This window comes from Talpa europaea, assembly GCF_964194135.1.
Source record: "Talpa europaea genome assembly, chromosome: 8".
NCBI classification, from domain to species: domain Eukaryota; kingdom Metazoa; phylum Chordata; class Mammalia; order Eulipotyphla; family Talpidae; genus Talpa; species Talpa europaea.
Window position 1 is genome coordinate 62,197,637 of NC_140075.1, and position 22,527 is coordinate 62,220,163.

At 47.3% G+C, this 22,527-nt stretch overlaps 2 protein-coding genes across 2 annotated transcripts; one reads left to right on the forward strand and one right to left on the reverse strand.

The window, feature by feature from the left end:
* Positions 1–4,274: 4,274 nt before the first annotated feature.
* Positions 4,275–5,386, reverse strand: PPP1R3E (protein phosphatase 1 regulatory subunit 3E; the record flags this gene model as incomplete). The annotated part of the gene is made up of 2 exons (XM_084239676.1): positions 4,275–4,697; positions 4,967–5,386. The coding sequence occupies 2 exons, from the start codon at positions 5,384–5,386 to the stop codon at positions 4,275–4,277; spliced, it is 843 nt and encodes a 280-aa protein (XP_084095802.1).
* Positions 5,387–12,479: 7,093 nt separating this feature from the next.
* Positions 12,480–13,673, forward strand: LOC311175936 (bcl-2-like protein 2; the record flags this gene model as incomplete). The annotated part of the gene is made up of 2 exons (XM_084241171.1): positions 12,480–12,911; positions 13,524–13,673. The coding sequence occupies 2 exons, from the start codon at positions 12,480–12,482 to the stop codon at positions 13,671–13,673; spliced, it is 582 nt and encodes a 193-aa protein (XP_084097297.1).
* Positions 13,674–22,527: the final 8,854 nt, after the last annotated feature.

Sequence of the window (22,527 nt, forward strand, 5' to 3'; positions counted from 1 at the left end):
GCATCAGCAGTTGGTCCTGGGTGCCAGGGAACAAAAGCACTGAGTCCTGGTAACTTTCCCTACCACTACCCAAAATGGTGGGATTCTGCTGCCATGTCTCACACCAGGACTGCTCAGTGCCTCCAGATCTTCTTCCCACCCAACTTTTGCATAGCCAAAGGATTCCAGCAGACAGGAAATAAAGAGTTTTAAGAAATGAGATAACCAAGAAAAGGGGGGTTGGGATAATTTACCACCCTCAACCCCAAACAAACAATACTGTCCAATATTTTATACTTTATTTTCATGTTCCAACTTTATTTCAAATACATGTATGAGATCTTTAATCAAGAAGGAAGGGCAGCTGCATGAAGAAGCTGAAGTTAGGCACAGTATTAGTGGGTTTGTTCCCAGTGAGGGCTGCACTGTGAAGGGGGTGTTTCCCTGATGGTCTAGTGGTCTTTGGGGGGTTCACATAACAGACTTTGATTTCCTCCCAAGGCTAGCTATTCAATTGCTTTTTTTCTTTTTTAAAATCAAGGTCACTGTTCTTCAGGAATATAACCCAAAGTGGAAGGCAGGGAACACAGAAAAATTACATGTCCCTTTTGTTTCTCTTTATACCAGGATGGGGAAGGGAATGGAAGCCAGTTGCAGAAAATGAAACATTTCTGATGTTATCCCTTGCCTGGAAGAATTATGGGTCTCACTGTATAGAGGCCTGTTCCACAGCCAAGGACTCAGCACTACCTCAATCGGCACTAAGAAACTTTCTGACCCTGAGGGAGTTACTTCTCATCTCTGCACCTGTGTGCTCATCTAGAGGAACCTGGATTCAGTGATCTCAAAGACAAGTCTTGTCACGTTTCTGACTTTATACCCTGCAGAGTGCAAAGATCCAGAGGAGTGCCACAGAATAACAGGCGTTAGAAACAAGGGAATGTGTAGTTAGAATGGGAAATTAAGGTGTGAGGGCTTCTTATGAAGAGAAATGATGAGCTACATCCATAAAGAGAAACAAAGGAACAGCAGGAAGACTGAGACAGGTAAGTGTAGGAAGACATCTGAGGTATGGATGAAAGTGTTCCTGTGTTGCGTCAGGCCTTAAGTTATTGACCAAGGTAATTACACCATTTCCCAGTGTGTGCCTGACATGTTTTACCGTAAATTGTTCTTGTTCACAGTCATCAGCCTTAAGAGGAAAGTCCCCACCACCATGCCTAACACGTCTCTAAAGACTCTACCAAACTCAGTGTTTCCCATGTCAGATCAGACTATTAGTTTATCCCCATTGCTCTACAGAGGAAGAACCAGAAGACTCGTGCTGGTTCTGTAAAGCTGAGAATATGGTCATAGGTGAGCCCTGGTACTTCTTACAAGGAAAGAGTTCAGGGCACAGTGGATTATCACTGATTCCCTCAACCAGCTTACACTGATCCACTCAATACTAGGTCTCCCAGGAACGGCCCAAGCACAGAGCATCCAGCAGTTGTCCTACTCCAGGCCTTGGCCAGCGAAAATCTTAGAGAGCTGGCCTGTTCAAAGTCAGTAGGAAAAATGGGAAGGGGCACGCACAACACACCAATAGCTGTGGAGGGGTGGCTAGGCCCAGGAAAAAATCCCGGTATATGGAAAGGTTGGAGTTCAAGTGGGTTCCCAAGCAGGCGTGTGGTCCCTTGCTGATCCTGCAGAGCTGGGACACTGGCACAGAAGACAGCAGCAAGCTCCTGGGAGAAGCAGAGGAAGTTTGGGACCCCCAGTGCTTTGCAGTTCCGGCCAGTTCCGGAGACTGGGAGGATGGGAAGGCAGAGCACAATTAGAAACCACGGGCTTTTCCTAACAATAGATGACATATGGCAAGGTTTTAAATCCCGTTTTTAGATGAAAAAGATAGAACAGAGTAGAGGCCTTGAAGATCCTGGATTCATCATCTTAGCTCTGCTGTTAACCTGCTGTATCATCATGGACAAATTCCTGCGCTTTTCTCAGCCTGTTTCCTTACCTCTAAAACAGGGCAAGGATGACATTATCCAACTCATAGGACTATAAGGTGCCAAATGTTAGTAAGTAAATGTGAACTATTACTATTGTTAATATAGCAGTAACATACACATTAGGCAAGAAATTATTACACAATGAGTCTCAACCCATTTTTCCCTCCATGACCCTCCCTTGGGCTCTTGATGACCAAAAAGTGCACTGCTTGGTGGCCTCCAGTACAGTTTCTTCATTCTGCTGGAACTGACCTGACGGTGATTCACAAGCTGAATGAAATTCTGTTTTCAACAGATAAGGATGGTGTTTAAATGGGCATTTGTGAAGAATGACTCAGGGTTCCTCTTTCAGTCCCCTTTCTTCAAAGGATTAAGGCTTTGGACAGTAGTGGCACGGTAACAAGCCCTAAGTGCTATTCCGAATACATGTACGGACACAGGTGCACGCATTCTATCTCACTTAGTGGAAAGAAAGATTATTCTTTGAGAAAGTGGTAGCAGATAGAAAAGGGTGTGGGGAGCTGGTTACCTGGGAGCTCCTTGTTCATCTGCAGCCTCAGGATCTGCTTCTTTTCCCTCTTCTCCCTTCTAGAAGACTGTCAAGGAGCCTGAGAGAGGAAGGTGGCTCAACCATGGTCTTGGAGGAAAGGAAGTAGGTTCTCCTCCCCTTCTGAAGGGAGAAGGAATAGGAGAGATCAACAAGGATGAAGAGGGAGACAAATGGAAAAAGAGAAAATGGAGGTAAATGCCCTATATGCTGAAAGAAAAATGATGAAATGAGATGGACAAGGAAAGAGGAAGCAAAGAGCTTATGAATAGGTCAAGAGGAAAGGAAAATCAGAAAGCCAGCAGATGAGTAACTCATGTTCAGGTTAACCAAGAAAGATGTAAAGCATGAATGTGAATGGGGAGGAGTGCAGCTTTCCCATTTCACTTGCTCAGGATATGGAGCAGAATGCCATCTTCTGGTGCCATTTAATTTTCAGGTTGCTTAGATTCTTGATTTGAGAAGTTCTCCATTTCTTATACTCATAATCCTTTATCCTCAAGAGTCCCAAACACTGTTTATCTTTGGGGCTCCCAAACATCATTTTCCCCAACAGAGATGCACCTCCCCAAAGCTGTCTCAGGCTGAAGTCTGTGGGTAAGAACAAAAAGCATGGGACAGACGATGAGCTGTGGTTTCATAGACGCCCTGGATAAATATTTTGAGGCTGCATGCTTGTTATGGGATGCTTCCTGGGCTTTGGAACTTCAGGGTCAAAAACTCAACCCCAACCAGTTGCTGGGGAGAGAGAGGTGCTGTGTGTTCTGAACTGTTTCATTCCAACTGTAGGTTGGAAAACATGGCTTCTACTTTACATGCTACCACTCGCAGATCACAAAATGTCACAAGAGGTCACCTAATCCAATTCCAACTTCCTAAAGAGGAAATTGGGACCCAGAGGCAAACTAAATTGCCCAAAGTTATACGGCTAGTCAGTGATTCATTCTTCTAAGGCAGAAATAAGAATATTATCCTGATTCACTGTCTCTTGATAAATAATAAATACAATCCATAAAGTGCTTAGATGTCATTAAAAGGCACCCCAGAAAAGTAAAGCTGGCACTTTTCTGGAATCCCCTGAGTGCAGCAACCCCTTAGACAAAGTAACATTTGGTCACAAGGAGAAGCCTGGCTTTGCCTTCATTTTAATCCCCAGGGCTGCTTGAGGAAAGAGCTGCCCAAGCCACTCTCCATGGACACTGAAGCCAGGGGTCCAGTAGGGGAGACAAGGGAATCCTGTCATAATGCCAGGGACTGGGGAGCAAGTTCCTGGGGCCTACGCTGGGTAGTGATGGCCGGCTTAAAGCTAGGATAGGCAGAGCTGGTGGACTTGAAGTGGCAACGGCAGGTAGAGGGGATGAGCCATCAAATCGGATAACTTCCCACAAAAATACCTCAACCTCAAAGAGCTGCCCTAACCTCACTGCCTAGGCCTGAGGAACCCACTCATGGAAGAGCATGTCATCATCCCCGTCATTCTGCTTTTTTCTCATTTTCCAACGCCCTTCTTGGTCTCCTTTCTAAGCCATGTGTTCCACTCCTCCCACCAGTGTTTTCCACCCCAACCTCCCCGGCTGGTGACTCCGCCCACGCCCCTCATCCCGGTGCCTTCTCCCGTCCTCCTCTCCCTCCCCCTCTGGGCTTTCTCGGACAGTCCCTGCCAGTCTCGGTCCCTCCCATTGCTCCCCGCCGAATCTTCGGGCTCCCCCAGCCCTCGGGCGCCTTTCGTGTTTGCCGCCGGCGGCCGCAGCGTCTTAGATAAAGTGAATCCAGCCCTGGGGCTCCGGGGCTCCGCTAATGCCCGGGTACTCCGGCCCGCGGAGGGCATAGTCGCGGCCGCCGTTGTTATCCCAGAACTCGTGGCCGGTCACGCGGTAGCGCAGCGCGAAGAGCAGGGCGCCCCCGAGGGGCGGCGCGGGCAGGCGGAAGGCGAAGCGGTCGGCGCGCGGCGGCGGCGGGGCGGGGCCGGCGTAGGCGGCGGGCGCCTCGCGTTGGCTCCGCCAGCCGTCGGCGCTCCAGCGCACGCTCACGCGCTTCTCGTAGGCCAGGTCCAGCACGCGCGCGCTCCCCGCCACGCCCAGCGGGCCCGCCTCGGCGCGTTCCAAGCAGATGCGCTGCGCCTGCAAGCGGGCGGCGAAGTCGGGCTCGCTGGCCGGCTCCAGGGCGGCGCGCGCCTCCTGGCGGGGGCGAAAGGAGGAGGGAGCCCGGGTGAAAAGTGGGGAGAGGCAGGGGGCGGGGCACGGCGCTGGGTCCACTAGGCCGACCCGGCGTCCGGGCCGTCGGGGTGGGGCCCCGCTGGGAGAGACGTGCAACTAGGAACCCCAAAGGGGACGAGCAGGAACCACCCGGGCTTGGGGATGGGGATGCGTGTTCCTCGATAAATCTACTCCCAAACGCCCGCCGCGGCAGGGTGGGCCTGGGGGGGGGGGCGTGCCTGGCCGCCTACCTGGAGGCCGCGGGCGCGGGGCTGGCACGGCGCGAAGTGGCGGAGGGCGTCCCTCTGCAGCTGCACCTGCACGTGGCGAGGCACCCGGGGCAGCTCCCCGGGGCGGAAGCGGCGCACGGCGGCCAGCTCCAGCCCCAGCGCGTCGGCGAAACGCACTCTCTTGCGGGTATCGGGGCTGCGACTGCGGGGGGGCGCCCGGGCTGCTCCGCCTCCAGCCGGCGCAGAGCGGGCCCGGCGCCCCCGACTCGGAGCGTGAGCGCGGGACCGGGCCCCGAGCCGCGTCCCGCCCTCGCCAGGCTCCTCCTCCGGCTCCTCCTCCAAGCTGGGCCGCTGGCTGCGGTAGTAAGCGCGCTCGGTCAGAGCAGCGATGAAACTCAGGTTGCGGGGTATGTCGGTGCGGGGGGGCCGCTCGCGAGACATGGCACCCCCCGCCCCGGCGGGTCCTGCCTGCAGCTCCCTTCCTCTCTGCTGTCCGGCCGGCGTCCGCACAGAAGCCACGGGACCCGCTTCAGCTGCCCTTCCCTTTTGCGTACTCTCCTTGCTGTCACCTCCAGAATCCTCCACCTCCCGTATCTCTGCCTCGCCTCGGTGACCACCTTTCTCTCCTACCCGTCAGTTCCCAGGTCTTAGGCCTCCTGCAAGCTTAGGTCTCCTGTCTCCTGCAAGCTGTCTGCTCTGAGCGTGCGCTCAACGGCGTTCACTTCCCGGTCCCGCGGCCCTCTCGGCCTGGCCCCCGCCCACAGCCCTCTGACAGGTGGCTCCCCATCTGTCTCATCCGCTGCTGCTGCTGCTACTGCTGCTGCACCAGGGGGCGGGGACTCCACCGTTTCTGTCCTGAGGCCACTCGGCCCTTTTTCCCCCCTTTATTTTAATGACTTTGGCCTCCCTGGCACGGGAAGAGTTAATGCGTGGAGGAAAGAATAACCTTTCCTTTTCTTGCAGGGGAAGGTTCAAAACGCCCAGTTGTGTTACTTTATCTTTAGGGCTCATGTTGGAAGGCTACAGGTTTGGAAGATGGGTGGCGGTGGTGCCAAAGGAAGGTCAGGAAAGTTAGGTAGTCTCAACTAGAAACAGGTGTAGCATTCAAAAGAGAAGGTGACCATTTAAGAAGGATACCTGAACCGAAAATTGTGGGGAGACCTAGCTTCTGGTCCCACAGCCATTTGATGGTGCAAGGCACAATTTCTCTGGACTACAGTTTTCTCCTCTGTAACAAAAGAAAAAAAAAAAAAGATGGATTATCATTTTTGATGGCTAACCACTATAAGCCCTTTGTGGGCAGAGATTGTGCCTGATTCATGGTCAGTTTCAGCACACCGTGGGCCCTCAAACTGACTGAATAACCACATAACTCTTGGAGCTGGAATAGGGCAGTTCTAGTTCCCAGGAGGACTCAGAGCTGGCTTTTTTCTCTATCTTTTTCTACATTAGTGAAAAAATAATGTTTAGTTTTTTCTAACTTCCTTGGTGATTTTATATATCAGACACAATGTGCTTGGTACAGTTGTACGAATTTTACAGCCATCATAGGAGTAGGAAATAATAGGGCCATTTTACAGTTGAGAAAATGAAAGGAAAGGGCATAGGATTCTTGCCCAGGGTCACATAGATAATAATTGAGAAGCTGAGATTAGAACCTCAGCAGTCTGACTCTAGAATCTGCTCCCTATCCATTTGGTTCTGTAAGATTAAAACATTTAATGTTAATAGTTAATATCTTCAGTGTATTGAAATGGGGAATCTTAAGAGTAGAAATGGAATTTCTAAATTTAAAATAGCAGGATAGTTTAATGAGGGACTAAGTTGCAAATAAACAGTGAAACATATTCTATAGTCTTATCGCTCAATTAATTCCTGTTTGCATTCTAATTGCAGCATTAACCATAGCAATGCTGATTAGCCAGGACTCATTTTTAAAATGATAGCTTTATTTTTATACACATGGAATCTCATACATATTTTTATTATTGTTTAGTGAACATATTGTCTTCATACCTTAGGGTGTAAAAATAATGATACTCTAATTTGTGTTATGGTTAAGTAGGTTAAAACTACCTTGCTCTGGTAAGCTGTATCACTGAAGGAGTAGACAAGGTTCAAGACCTATACAGCCTGAGGTTTTTCATAAAAGTTCTGTTGCCTTCTACCAAAAAAGGTTGTCTATGGTTTGGAGGACCATTTCTTAACTCTGTGATGTAGGTCTGAGAAATCCTTGAGGTATATGTCTTTGGACCAGGTGTAATTTGTGTCGGCCTAGCAACTGTGTTCTCCTGGCTGCTCAGACAGACATTAAACCCTTATTTAAAGTCAACCTTTGTTTCTTACACAATCATTGCAGTTGTCTTCAAATGTCTGACTGTGCCTGATCACTAAGTGGTCCGAGGCATTGAGTGATTTATTCAGTCAGCATTTACTGAGGGCCTATTAGGCCATGAGGACATACAAGTACATAAAATTTAGTTTCTGCTCTCACAGAGCTTACGAATAAATGAGTGGGCAGGCAAATATATTTGGATCCTGATTCTAGTGAGGCAAGCAGGCACAGGGAAGGCGGGGGAACCCAGCAAATCTACACTTTCCACTTTCTTTTCTCTGGTCTCTCTCTGGCTTTCTCTTGCGGTCTCGCCTCTTTCTAGTCACTCCTCTCCTCTCGTAGCTGTCCTCCTGTAGCCATCTCCCTTCTGTGATGCTGCCCTTCTACCCCAACCCCTAGGCTCAGGTGTGCCCACTCACACTTGCCCAGACCCATGCTCCAGGTGTCCACAATCAGGCATGCATGTCCCACACCCACATTCCCAAGCACCTTCTGCATTAATGTGAGCAAGGCTGCAGGTGATAGCCACAGAGGTTAGTGGCATAAGAAGCCTGATCCATTCAATCACCCTTCACTGAGACTTACAAGTACTTTTATTTAAGTAAAGGTCTAATTTTTAGGTTTATAAAAAATTAAAGTTTATTTAATCTTTTATTCCACAAGTGAGCATCCATCCATATAGCTCTCTTCAATACTGATTACCTGAAGCAAAAATGTGACCTCAAGAAGCAACACAAGGGCCTCCCTGGTGGTGCAAGGGGTTAAGCGTCAGCCCTATGAAGCTATCTGTAGCTACTGCAGCACGAGTTCAAGGATCTACCCACATGGTGCAGGGATCTACCACATGGCCAAGGATCTACCCACATGGTGCAGCAGACTTCTCCTATCTTGCCCGCTGCTCCCCTCAGAAGTGTATTTCATTTTTTTTCTTTTTTTTTAATATAAGCACTGGGTTCAGTTAGAACCGCGGGAGGGTGAGAGAATTCACCAAAGTCAGAGCGGGGAGCAGAACAGACAGACTGACGAAATACACTGCTGAGGGGAGCAGCGGGCACGGCAGGAGAGGTATGCGCGCCATGTGGGACCCTCACCCTGTGGCCAGGGATCGAACTGGCACTGCAGAGGCTGCGGGCAGCTTCACAACCCAGCACTCAACCGCTGCGCCACCGGGGAAGCCCAGAAGTGTATTTCAGTAGATCCACCTCTTCTTTTTTTTTTTTTTAAGATTTATTTATTTATGCGTACAAGAGCTGGGGTACAGGCCGGAGATGTGGGGGTGGGCGGGTGAGAGGATTCACCAGAGACAGAGCGGGGAGCAGAACAGGCAGACTGACTGAAATATACTGCTGAGGGGAGCAGCTGGCGAGACAGGAGAGGTCTGCTGCGCCATGTGGGTTTCTCCCTGGCCAGCCGGGGATTGCTGGGGATCGAACTCGTGCTGCAGAGGTTGTGGATTGCTTCACAGTGCGGTGCTTAACCCCTTGCGCCACCAGGGAGGCCCGATCCACCTGTTTTGTTCCCCACTCTGTCTCCGGCAAATCCTCTCACACCCTGCACCTTTGGCCTACACCCCAGCTCTTGTATGCATAAATAAATCTTAAAAAAAAAATCAACACAGTAATAAACTTTCAAGTCAAACTGAATTAGATTGAGTCCCAGCTTCACAGCATGTGGCTTTTTTTTTTTTTAAAGACTTATTTTAATGCATACAAGAGCTATGGTGCAAGCCAGAGGCATTGGGAGGTGAGAGGATTCACCAGAGACAGAGTGGGGGGCAGAACAGGTGGATCAACCGAAACACACTGCTGAGAGGAGCAGTGGGCAAGACAGGAGAGGTCTGCTGGGCCATGTGGGTCACCTCCCTGGCCGGGGATCAAACTGGTGCTGCAGTGGCTGGTGATGCTTGGCAGTGCTGTGTCTTTAACCCCTGCGCCACCAGGGAGGCCCAGCATGTAGCTTTGAACCATAAGACACTTCAAGTCTTACTTTCCTCACACTAACACACAATAAAGACTTCAAACTGTGTTGCTACTATTACTGTTACAGAAAAAGCCTTGCTTCTCCTGTGACTATAGTGGCAGATGGGAATATCCAGGCTGGGACTGGAGGTGTAAAAGCAAGAGGAATAAGCAGTAAAGAAGAATTTGGTTGCTTTTTTTGACCTTTGGTTGGAGGTCCCTCCAGCCAAGCTGGAGGAAGTGCCAGCTGCAAGAGCTGGTACCTGGTATGGGAGACCCTGTCAGAATGGCTGAGAGTGCCCTCGTGTGGACCAGCGGTGGTTAGGCTTCTTCATACCCTGTGTGAACTGCCCTGTATAAATATATTGCCATGCCTAAATAATAGATATGCATGTAAATAGGTATATATACTGTAATCTGAAAGGATAAACAGCAACTTCCAGAGAGGGAGGTAGGGTTGAGGACTAGTATTTTTGAGTTTTAAAAATTTTTAATGATGGGAATGAATTCATGTGTTGGGTAAAAGCAATTAAAAAGAAAATCAATCTGGGCCCACCTGGTGGCACGGGAGTTAAATCTCAGTGCTATGAAGCTATTGCCAGCCACTGCAGAATGAGTTTGATCCCAGGCCAGAGAGCTAACCCACATGGCACAGCAGACCTCTCCTGTCTTGCCCACTGCTTCCCTTAGCGGTGTATTTCAGTGGATCCACCTGTTCTGCTCCCCACTCTGTCTCTGGTGAATCCTCTCACCCTCCCCCCACCCCTTGCACCTCTGGCCTGCACCCCAGTTCTTGCGTGCATAAATAAATAAATAAATAAATAAATAAATCTTTAAAAAAAACCACGAAGTAGAAAGATGAAGTAGTTTACCTGCCAAAACCACTTGTGATCCAAGTCGTGACTCACTGTGTAAGACCAGCCCTCCTGGCTCCTGATATTCTGAAAGCCCCCTCCCTGCCAAGTTGAGTGGTATCAGCCTAGGCTACACTATGGCAGGCGGGTTTGAGTGCTGATCCTGGCACAGGTGTGTTTGGGTTTAGGGGAAAAAAGGAAAAAAACTGGTGGTTTTGAAGATGCATGGGTCAGGTTTAAAGCTGGCTGGTGCCATTCAGAAGCAGCAGAACTTTCCTGTCTAGCTCTGGCGTGGATGGTATGAAGCAGGTTTGATGCATTGCTGGTGTTTTCATCCTGAATCCTGAGCCGGTTTTTAAAATAGATCAGGTTTAAGTTCACATTGGCACCAATTAAGCTCAAACTTGCATGGGCAGGCACCCATCAAGTCTTGGAAACAGCTGGGTTTGAAAATGGACCAATCAGGTTTGAAAAGGCAGGTACCCTGAAGGGTGATATAAATTGAGTCTTCATTCAGCTTGGGAGAGGCTTCAGGAAGGTCTTTGCAAGGATCTTAGCTTCAGCTTTATCCAACAGGAGTGCTGCTGGCCTATGCACTGGATCTCTACAGAGCTGTGAATAATACTGGTGCCATGGTCCTCTAGTCACCTCTAAGAGCTGTCTGAACTGGCCTTCGGATTGCTGCAACGCTGCTGCCTTAGCAGTGCTACCCGTGACTACCCTGGCTGCCACAGGTTAGCTGGATCCTTCACTACCTACCGTTGTGGCACCAGTTCTAGGCTCTCATTGGAGGGACAACACTATCTTGTGCGAGTAGCTTTTGGTTGGACACTGTGGACACTATCTGAGGTAGGATAGCTGGATATTTGTGGCCTTATGAACTCTTTCTTTATCCCAGTCTCCTCTTTGTAAATAAAACCAGTTGTTGCACCCTTAGCTTGAGTCATGTTTTGCATTTGTGAGCGCGTGTGTGAGGACCCATGTACTGTGATATATCTCCCCTGAGTTTGCTCACCGGTTACCTGCCTAAAGCCCCAATCCCCAAAGACACCACTGGGCCATGGGTACTGAGGAGAGGATGTGAAATTTTGGTGTCCATGTCGTGTGTGCCAGGCCCCAAGAGCTAGGCACCCGGCTGGGAACTGCTTCTCTTTTCCAGGTGCTCCCTTCAGGACTGGAAAAGTTCAAGAATGTGGATTAGAGACATCTGGAAATGCTGAATTTGCTCTGAGATTTTTCTGAGGTGCGGCCAGTTTCTCTGAGCAGCCTGGAGGCTCAGGACCCGGCCTGACCCTCAGAGCCTTCCCCCTGCTTTTCCTGGTCTCCAGCGGCCCTCTGTCTTCCCGACTTGTGGCCCTTCCCAAGCCTGCGTCCCAGCCCCGCCCCTCTCTCTGGACGCATCTCTGGGCCCCATCATCACCCGGCGCCGGGCCCTCCCTCCCGCCCCCCCCTTTCTCCTCCCTCCTTCCTTCCCTCCCTTCCTCCCTCTCTCCCTCCCTCCCAGCTCCTGCACCAGGAAACGGCCCGGATCCCAGCAGCGGCCTGACCCGTGAGATCCCTAACCTGGCAGGCAGGCGGGGTTGGAAACAGGCTTAGGGTGGGGGTGAGGGAGGAGCTGGGCCTTTGGGTTGCACTGGGGGAGCCGGGAGTAGAGATGGTGTCGGCAGGAAGCCCTTGGCCCTGGGTTTCCCGGGAGGACAGTCATTAAACATGGATTCGGCCACACAGCTGGTAGAGCGTTGGGGGCAGGGGCCCGGGCCCGGGAGCTGCAACCCCAGCCCTTCTCAGGGCAGACCCTGATCCCTGGCCATCTCAGCCTGGCTCTGATTTCCTCTTCCCCTTCCCAGGGCTCCACGCTAGCCAGGAGGATGAAAGGCCTCAGCTGGGGGCTCCTTGCCACCGGCGCTGGGTCCTAAGAGCTGCCATCCAGGCTGGGTGAGTGTCCTCTTGCTTCTCTGTCCTGGGTAACCCTTTGGCTCTCCCACCTTTCCCTTCAGACCCTGTCTCCTCCCGCATCTTGTGCCTTTGTCAACATCTTCATATCTTACCCTGGGGAAGGTCCTAAGCCCCTTCCTCTAGCCAAAAGTGTGTACTGTGGAAAGGGGGTTGGTAGGGGCATCACATAGCCAGTGTTGGCTTATGGAAAGATTCTAGTGTTTTTAAAATGTTTTTCATATTACAAACTTACTGGCCAGTCCCTCATGCCCTGGCCCCTCACCATGACTTCATTCCCTTGTTCTTGTTTCCCCTGCCCAGGAGTCTCTGAGCATTAACTCCCACCTGCCTTCCTGTCTCACTGTGTTGGCCAAACCTGAAAAATGCCCCTTCTAGGTCTCTGACCATGTATTTATGCCAGTCTTTCACCCTTGACTTTTACAGCCGCCCGGATGGCGACCCCAGCCTCAGCCCCAGACACACGGGCTCTAGTGGCAGACTTTGTAGGCTATAAGCTGAGGCAGAAGGGTTATGTTTGTGGAGCTGGCCCCGGGGAGGGCCCAGCAGCTGACCCGCTGCACCAAGCTATGCGGGCAGCTGGAGATGAATTCGAGACCCGCTTTCGGCGCACCTTCTCTGATCTGGCCGCTCAGCTGCATGTGACCCCTGGCTCAGCCCAGCAACGCTTCACCCAAGTCTCTGATGAACTCTTTCAAGGGGGCCCTAACTGGGGCCGCCTTGTGGCCTTCTTTGTCTTTGGAGCTGCGCTGTGTGCTGAGAGTGTCAACAAGGAGATGGAGCCACTTGTGGGACAAGTGCAGGAGTGGATGGTGGCCTACCTGGAGACGCGGCTGGCCGACTGGATCCACAGCAGTGGGGGCTGGGTAAGAAGCTTCTCAGTTGCTGCTCTGCACATCCCTCTGCAAAGCTGGTCTACAGTGGGGAGATTGGGGCTCTGGCGAGAGGCTGGGGGCAGCTATGCTGGGATTGAGGTATGGGGGCTGAGTCCCCCTATTTGGGTGGAATTACTATGGAAATCATACTGGACTCTGCCCTCCAGGGCTGCCAGGTAGTCATCATTGGATGGGCTCATGGTCCAAAGCAAGAGGAGAGAATACACAGTACCTGGGGAGTACCTGCAGGGAAATGCATTAAGCCACCAGGAACTTTTTACACCTCAGTATGTGGCATAGGGGAGGGGGGGTGAAGGTCAGGGAGGGGTGGGATCAGGCCTTGGTGAAGGATGCCAGTTCTGAGCAGAATTTTTGGCCAAGGAAAAGATGGGGTTTGCTTGAAGAGAGGGCAAGTGAGCCAGGAGCTCACAGGGGATCCGAGGGGCTTACCGCCACTAGAGCTTTGGCCGGAGAAGAGCTGGGTGTGCGGGTAGTGCTTGCAGTGGATGGAACTGGAACTCTTCCTCTCCTCTTTTCTCCACTCTTTCCCCTCCTGATATCCCTTTCTCCTTCTTTCTCTCCTACTTCCCTTCTCTCCCACAGGCGGAGTTCACAGCTCTATACGGGGACGGGGCCCTGGAGGAGGCTCGGCGTCTGCGGGAGGGGAACTGGGCCTCAGTAAGGACAGTGCTGACAGGGGCCGTGGCACTGGGGGCCCTGGTAACTGTAGGGGCCTTTTTTGCTAGCAAGTGAGAAAGTCTAGAGCCAGGTGGGGCCTAAGTTGTGGCTGGTGGACATGAGAACAGAAACAGAACAGAGAAATGCCCTTGGAAGAAGTGGGATGAATGGATGGGCATGGAACGGGATGGGTAGGGAAAGGGAAGTATATGAGGGAACTGGGTGTGCCAGGCAGGCAGTTGGAGGCACTAGCTGGAGACATTGGGGAATGTATTTGGAAAGTTGGGAGGGGCAGGAGATAGTCATTCCAGGGTTGGGGGGAGGTGGGAGGGTCATGCCTATAGGTATAAGGCACCTTGATTTGCAGCTCTGAGGAGGTGGAGCAAAAGGTTCATGTCTCCATTGGATGAGTGGGATGGGGGGGAAACAGAAGGCACATCCCCTAGGAATGACAGCTCAGGGTTCTCAGGTCCTAGGAAGAGTGGCTGTGAGAGTGGGCTGCTTGGACACGTGTGTGCATGTGCACGCGTGCTCCTGTGCATGCTGGGCTGCTTGTCTAACCTGGTGGCAGTAGGATTCTTCGAGGAGTAAACATTCCCTCTTGCAGTGGCAAGAACAAGGGGCAGTTCTCTGCCCCTCCTCTTCCCTGTTCCTCCCCTCCCCACCCTCCCTTCCCCCCTCCCATTTCCCCCTTCCTGTACTCCCCCCTCCCTCCTCCTTCTCCCTTCCTCCCCCTCCCTCTCCTCCCTCCCCTTCTCTCCACTCCCTCATCCCCTCCCCCCTCCTCCCCCCTCCTCCCCCCTCCTTTATCCCCCCCATGCTTCAAGGCTAAGTGAGAAACACTGTATCTAGACAGAGGGTTCTGGGCCCTTTTTTGCAAAAAGTCGTTAGCAGGGCTTTGGAGAGAAAGCAGTTCTGTAGCTGGCCTTGTTCCTTCATCCTCCCCCTTCCCTGTGCATCATGCACTTGCTGCTGCCTCCTGGGCTCTGACTGAAAGGCAGGGCTGCGGAGCCTGTGGTGGGTAGAGGCTTTGGGAGCTGGACCTGCCTGCCGCCCTCCTCTCCCACTGGGGCACACTGGTGCCTAAAGTGTTCCCTATCTCTGGGACCTTCTGTACCCAAGCGTAAACTCTAAATTGGGGCTCTAATTTTCCTTTGGAGTGTGTGGACTTAAATGCTGATCTAGAATAGTCTGGGTCCTGCACTGTGCCTCAGTGAGACTGTTGAAGCTTTGAGAGGAACATTCCAGCTCTGAACCCATGCGTGTGAGGGTGACATGTGCTCTGTGACTGGCCTATTCTGTGCTGTGGGCTTTGGTGCTGCTTTATCAAGGGCCAGGTGGATGGGTTCTAGAGCACCTTCCATGCCCTATAGAAGCATTTATATTTTCTCTGAAGCCACGCTGTGTGCATGGGCGTTACTTGTCTGTACCTCAGAGTCTGAGGATGTTAACTTCAGAGCTCACAGTCCTCTAGAACAGATTCAGATTATAGCCTTTTCTTTTGAGAAAGAAATGATTTCACTCCAGATGCATGCCCTGAGCCAGACCTCACTGCTGCACTTTCCAAGGTGCTAAAATTGCTGCTCTCCAATGCTGACTTCAGACACAGTGCTCTAGAACCCTGCCCTTGATCCCGAGCACTGATCAGCTTAGCTAGACCATGGTTGACTCTTCTTAGAGATTTTAACTTGGTCCCAGAATGTGGCAACGTAGTTGTACTCACTAGATTGTGGGACCAAAATTGGCCTCAGGTGTTCAGCCCAGACTTTTGCTTTTGAGAGAGAGGGCTGCACTTTTTAATGGTATTTATAGGGGAGGTAGTAGACTGCATGCGCCACGTGGTCTGTCATGAGTATGCTGATACCAGAAACTCAGAGCTGGGCTGTGGCAAGCAGTTGGGGTGGGGGGGGTCTCTGACTTGCTCAGGACGAACTAGGCCAGTGGTTTTCAAACTGCTTGGCAGAACCCTGAAGTTTCCCAGGGCTTGCCTCAGGAGTCCTTGTGGAAGAGGGAGGGAGGGGCGCTGCGGGCCAGGCTACTTGCTTGCCCTCAAACAGAACAGTTCCCCTTGTAGCTGTCTTACATGTCGGGGTTCAGGGTAAGATTTTATTTGCATTAAGGGGTTTGCTGCTGAAAAAAGTTGGAAAACCACTGACTAGACCATCAGCTCCAAATTGGAGCCCGTGAGCCCCTAGGTTTGGGACAGACTCTCCACCTGCCCTCTACCACAGGATGCCTATGCCCGTTAGCTCTCCTGGGGGTCGTTTGTGAACAGGGACAGCAGGGACTGTGGGCAGGTCACTAAAATGCCCTGCTCAGAGGCCTGCACACCTGGGTGGAAGGAGAGACTATTTTCTGAAAGGGTAAAGGGCTTAGTCTGGATTCCCAGAAGCGTAGCTTGGATGGGACCACAGTGGGCAGTTCTGACCTGTCCTGCCCTTCTTACCTTGAGGGGCGATAGAAACCCCAGAGACTCTTCTGTCAGGGAAAACTAGAGACTCTCTTCTAGAGCCATATAGTTCCTTGGGAATAACCCTTGGCCAGGAAGGCTGAGTATGGCTCCCAATTTTTAAATCCATTTTTTAAAAAATAAGGGAAATAATCTAATTGCCATTTTTCAGAGATTAAATAGGTGGAGAGGGTGTTTGTTGCTCTCCAGAGCCCCAAGGGACAAATAGGACTTTGCTTAGGCCAAGGAAGGAGCAGAAGTAGGGCAACTAGGTCCTGCAATTATTAATTCCACTTCCCATTTATTCTAGGGCATACACTATTTTACTTTTTTAAATCATAAAATGGCGGGAGAACAGATTTGGTTAGTTTAGAAGAAAAGAAAAAGCTCTATAAATATAAATATATATTCCTGTATTTTTATTTAATAATTTATAAATACCAAGTTCATTTGACTTTTATTTTTGTGTAATATGTAATGGTCGTATTAATAAAATAAAATAAAGCCCAGAAGTTTAATGAGAAGGACTGAGCAGGGTTTGTGACTTCTACACTGTATAGTCTGGGGTCCAGGACATTTCTTGAGCCAATCTCTTCTTGACCGTGTTAAGGGCAAGAACTAGGGTGACAGGGATTTGTGAAAGTGTTGAGAATTTAGGGGGAAAAAAATCAGAATTGCTCCCTGTCTCCCCACCCTAAATGGGGACTAAATGTCCAAATCCAAGAACTCCATCTATGCCAACCCAAGCCTTAAGAGGGTGTGTGTGTGTGTGTGTATATATGCTATTTTGGGATGGCCAAAAACAACCAAAACAAAGACAACCTACCAAAAATCTGTGTGGTGGTAATTAAGTCCCCAACTGTGGTTCAGCCTCTAATTGGAAATGTGTGAGAAACAGCATTCTTCCCTAATACCCTGCTGCCTACTTTGGACTTAAAATAAGTCTGGCAAAAATGAAGCCCCTGCTTCCTTTTCTGGTTCCCCGAGACATTTAGTTTCAGCCATTTTATGCAAACTGATAAATTGGATGGAATCTGTAGAAATTATTCTGTCCCTCCTGTACTTCTAGTTTAGGACCTCATCAAAATCCTGTCTGACAGGAATAGTGATTCTAATTTTAAATTACTAGCAGGAATTTCTAATATTTCTATAATCCAATGCAATAAAAAGGTACTTGGGTTTATATGTTAAATTATAGTGAAAAACATACTGCCTAGAGGAATCCAGTCTTGCATTCCATTCTCTCTATATAGAAAAATCTATAGGGCAAACCATATTAAAATCCAAAGAGTGGTTTGGTGAACATGACATTAAGGAAAAGAGAATTAGATGCTCTCAAAAGTTAATATCAGGCTATGATGTAGCTAATGCATTTGTCTCTGCTGCATTGTGATTGATTTAATGATTGTTTGGTTTATTTTTGCCAAGCTCCAGAAAACATTTACAACATCTTACTATAATACACACAAAACAATAGGAGGTTGATTTTTAAAGCGGGGATGAAGGACAAATTGACATGTTACAATAAGATAACAGCAAAAGGAAAATTAATACACAGAAATGCATTCTATAAGCAGTATTCTCAAATGCTAAAGCTAGGTTATGAATTTATGAGACTCTTGGCAGCTAAAACAAACTGGAAAACAGTGAGAATTACATTGCTCTTAGGAGATGTTAAAAAGTCTATCATTTCTCGTGCTTGCTTCGGCAGCACATATACTAAAATAGGAACAATACAGAGAAGAGTAGCATGGCCCTGTGCAAGGGTGACATACAAATTTGTGAAGTGTTCCATATTTTAAAAAAAAGTTATCATTTCTCAAGATGGGCAAAAGTTTTGTGCTAAGAAGACACTGAATAACAGCAAATATGATGCTGAGTTCTGCACCATTGTTTCTTATAGAAACACTAAGTGGGGATTCGGTAGGTCCTAAGCTTGTTCTGACTCATCAGTTTCCCCCGAATATGCTCTATGATGCTATAGTTTGACACAGGCCTAAATTTGACACTAAGCGGACAGACTAAGCAGATAGTTTGCCCTCAAACAATTCTCCATGAATGTTATAACTTCAAATGGCACTGTTGATAAAAGTTGGTCAACATTTAATTGCAATTTCTAGCAAAAGCAATATTTTTACTTAGGATTAAGATGAAGAGTCTTTGAAAACTTTACAAGTTGCCTTAAATGTGGATGCAGGAGATGTCTATATATCTAGATATCTATATAAATGGATGCAGACATGTAAATAAATTTAACAGTATTTTAAAAATCAACCAGAAAACATAACACAATGAAGTTCTATGTAGTTCTTCATTCATTCATTCATGCAGCAAACATTCAAACCTCTTCTGTGTGCTAAATGGGATAGAGAAGCAATGAGATAGTGAAATAGACACAAAATTAGTTCCCGATCTTATTTCCATTTAGTAAGGGAAACAAATGAACAAGTAAATCAATTTCACAAAATATTAACATAACTTCATGTTAGAAGGCGGCAAATGCTGTGAAGAAACAATTCATTAGGGTGGAATTGGGAACATGTATGTATAGATTTCAATACTAAATAGGTTGGGGAAGGCCTCATTTCTAAAGTGACTTTTGAGTTAGTCATAAAAAATATTGGAAAAAAGATTTTTACTGATATGGAAAAGATGTTTTTGTCTTATTGGGTAAAAAAATAATTAGAAAATAATATACAGTATGGTTTCATTTTGCATGCACACACACGCCCCTATATAGAAAAATTCAGGAAGGATGTGTATGCCAAAATACCAGTGATTGTCTCTGGGTGGTAGACTTTATTTTTTTCTTTTTGCTGTCAATATTTTCTGATTTTTTTTTTTTTCAAATAAAAACATCTGGAGCAGTATAGTAAAACAAGTTTTTTCAAGTATAAAGTTTAAAAAAATTTAGCCATGCAGAATGGAAATTAAGCAGCCGAATAAAGTCCACTTCCTTCCGTACTTAAATGATCACCCACTTCCACTCAAGGCTGGACCTAGGGAGTTAAGGTGGGCCAGGCCACTTGGCCTTAAAAGATAATTGGGGTTAGCTCCAAAATAGAGGTAAGTAAATGATCAGGTTCCAAGATTATCAGCACTGTCACGAAGAAATGTAATGCAAACCTCATGTGCAGTTTTGCATTTTCTGGTCATCTCATTAAAGTGGCAAAAAGAAACAGGTACAAGTAATTTTAAATGATATTTTAACTCAGTATATAAAAACTATTATTTTGACCTACAATTAAAGTATTTTACAGTCTCTTTTTCATACTAAGTTCTGCCTTTTTGACACTTTCAGCACATCTCAATTACTTTCAAGCCACGTGTGACTAGTTAGTGGCTATCATATGTTGCTCTAAGTTATAGAGAATTACTGTAGCCTGTAAACATTTCAAAGTAGTAGTTATGATAAGGATGAAACTGCCAAGAAGCCAAGTATTTATGTTGTGTAATAAGGAAACTTACCCCTTCTGAACAGAACTGGAGAGGCCCTGATTTAATTTTCCTTTTCTCAACCCCACTGACTAATCTTATATTAACAGATATTTCGTTCTTATAGGGCACAATATCATTGAGCTTCAGTTTTCCCAAAATTCCATGACCCTCTATTTATAGGTTATTACTGAAGGAAAATTACATTCATAATGGGTGAATGTCATAGCATTACATACTAGTTTTTTAAAAAATTCATTCTGAGGGAAATATATCTCTTCAATGTTCCCTATGCATCAACAATAGGCAAGACATTGAATAAGATTATTACAAGATGCCTTAGTTAGAATGTATTGAGCACACAGTGATAGCAGTGGGAGTGTAAATATAAAATGGTGCCCCTGCCATTTACAGTTTACAATCTCATCAGGCATTATCTTACTTTACAAGTAAGTCACCATTAACTTTTTTTTTTTTTTTACCAATAACTTTTTAAATGTGTTTGTAAAAGTAATTGTTACCTATTAGAGTAAGTTTGGAAGTTGGAGTGTTTTTTTATTTTAAATAAAAACTATGATATTGTGGAAAAAAATCACAGGACAAAGAAGATTTTAAAGAAAAGCAATCATAATCCTACTACCCAGAGAAAATCACCATTAACATTTTGGCATATTTCTTTCCCACCTTTTATCTGTGTTTGTATTTTATGATCATACTGTATATACAGTTTTGTATCTTGCTACCTACCATTATGTTGCAAGCATTTTTCCTTGTCATTAAAAATGTGTTGAAGGCATAATGACTATAAAATTACATCTGTGTGTACAATAATTTTCCTGAAAGTGCCCACAAGGATATTCAAGTTGTTCACATATTTTCACTTTGAAGAACACCTTTATTCTCAATTGTGCACCAGTTTTTAAATTATTTCTTTAGAACAAAATATAGGAAATAAAATTATTGGGTCAAGATTTTCAGCTTTTAAAAAACTTTTGATACATAGTGCTAAAGGAAAGATTATACTAGTTCTTGTTCCTTTCCCCTGCCAAAAAATGCCCAAGTTTTTTTTAATCACATATACATAGTTGTAATCATACTTTCCATACAATTTGATATAATTATTTTTGCATATTATCAACTATGTGTAAACCTTTTAACAGGTGCATAATCTTTAATTGGCTCTAATTATAGTTTGCCTAAATATTTTTTGTTGGAATTTAGGGTTTTTTCCCCCCCAGTTTTAGCATCATTTATATGTAATCTTTGTATGTTAAAGGAGACCTGATAGTAATTTTTTCTTAGCTTTCAAAGTTGGTTTTGAATCCCCTGCTCACTTCAAATTAGTTCACTCTTTTCTTCTCCCTAAAAAGGATATAGTTTTGGAAATATTTATTTCTTAGGTTATTGTGAGAATTCAATAAGGTATCATAAGGAATCTAGGGTAGTGTCTACTATAAACTCAGATGCTCAACAAAATTAGGATTCAAAGGCATTATGAAAAAAATCACATTTCCTTTTGTTAGCTTGGTTAGTTTAAATTAGGTACCAATAAAACATTAAAATTTTGATTGGGTAAAGATCAATAGAAAAGATTTTTCTTCCAGTGAACTCACAATCTTTTATAGCTTGCATTGGTGTTCCGTGCTCAACTTTGGTTCTCCCAAGACCTTTGAAGCTAAGCTGACTGATGAAGTAATTCTCAGTGACATTTTAAACAACTGTGACACTGCTCTAAGTTGCCCCGATTCTGAGGTAAGGCTTTATGAGAAAAGTCAGGGGAAGAATGGGAGGTACACTGAGAAGTTTTTGACTTTTGGTTTGGTGATAGGTAACTCCTTTTGTCCAAATCCTGCTGCCCCAGCCATGCAGGGCATCTGTTAGGGTTGTTTGAATAACTGTTTGGTTGGGTTCATGTGAATCTGGCTCTTAAACTGTAGCTTGATTTGGTTATACATATCCCTTTTGCATACTTAGCACCGCCGTTCCTTCCTTTTTAATAAATGTGTAGGATCACTACTGAAATATGGCAACCCTGCCTTCCTGGGCTATGTTTCACTGGGTATCTCAGAGTGCAGTGGTGTGAGAATCTGCCCAGAGAAGTTCTTCTGGGGATCTGAAGGAGGGCCAGGGGTCCGGGAAAGCCCTGAAGATGAAGGGTGGCACCCAGATCCCCAATCAGTGCATCCTTTGGTCAACAAATATTTATTGGACACTTAGTCTGTGCTAGGCATACTGCCCCCACAGTGGATATGCAAATATAAATAGGATTCAGCCTCTCGTCCAGTACTCATAACCTAGTAAGGGAATGTAGCACAAAAAGATTAAATGTACAGGTAGGCCCGCTGACCGTGGGAGGGGAGGAGAGGCTAGTGGAAAGCTTTGTGGGAGAGGTGATGCAGGAATTTGCAGTGGTCTAGTTGAAGAGGGACTGTATGTATAGAGGCACAGACCTGGGTGCCGGTCCACCTACTGGAACGAGGAGAGTGGAAGCAACATTCGGGAAGTAGCCTGATCCTGAGATCTCTAAGGCCACGGTAAGGAGTTTTGAGATTTTATTTGGCCTGAAAAGGGCAGCCAGCTCGGTTTTGTAGTGGTGCGGATTGACGGGGTGACACTGCAAACGGACTCATTAGGGGGCTGTAGCAAATAGTCCAAAAGAAACAGGCTGAAACCGAAGCATGAGCAGAGGGCTTCGAAAGTATGCCTGCGAGGGGCGACAGAACGGGCGGAGTTCGTTCTGCTAGCTCTAAAATGAGGACTCCTGCCTGCTTTCTGGTTTAAGAGACCTGCTTGATGGTGGTGCCAATTAACCTGGAGGGGGAAAGCAAGCCTCCTTCCTGGAGAGCACATTCAGAACCCTCCATTCCCAGCAACATCCCGTCCACTGCGGGTATCCTGGTCAGGAGACCAGTTTCCAGAAAACCCGGCAACGTTCCGGTCTGTCTCCAGCAATTCAGAAGTTAGCAATGAGCAGTACCAAGATGGCGCCCCCTAATGACTCGTCATATGACCTCGGGTTTCCCTTGCTGGAAGCCCGGCAGTCCG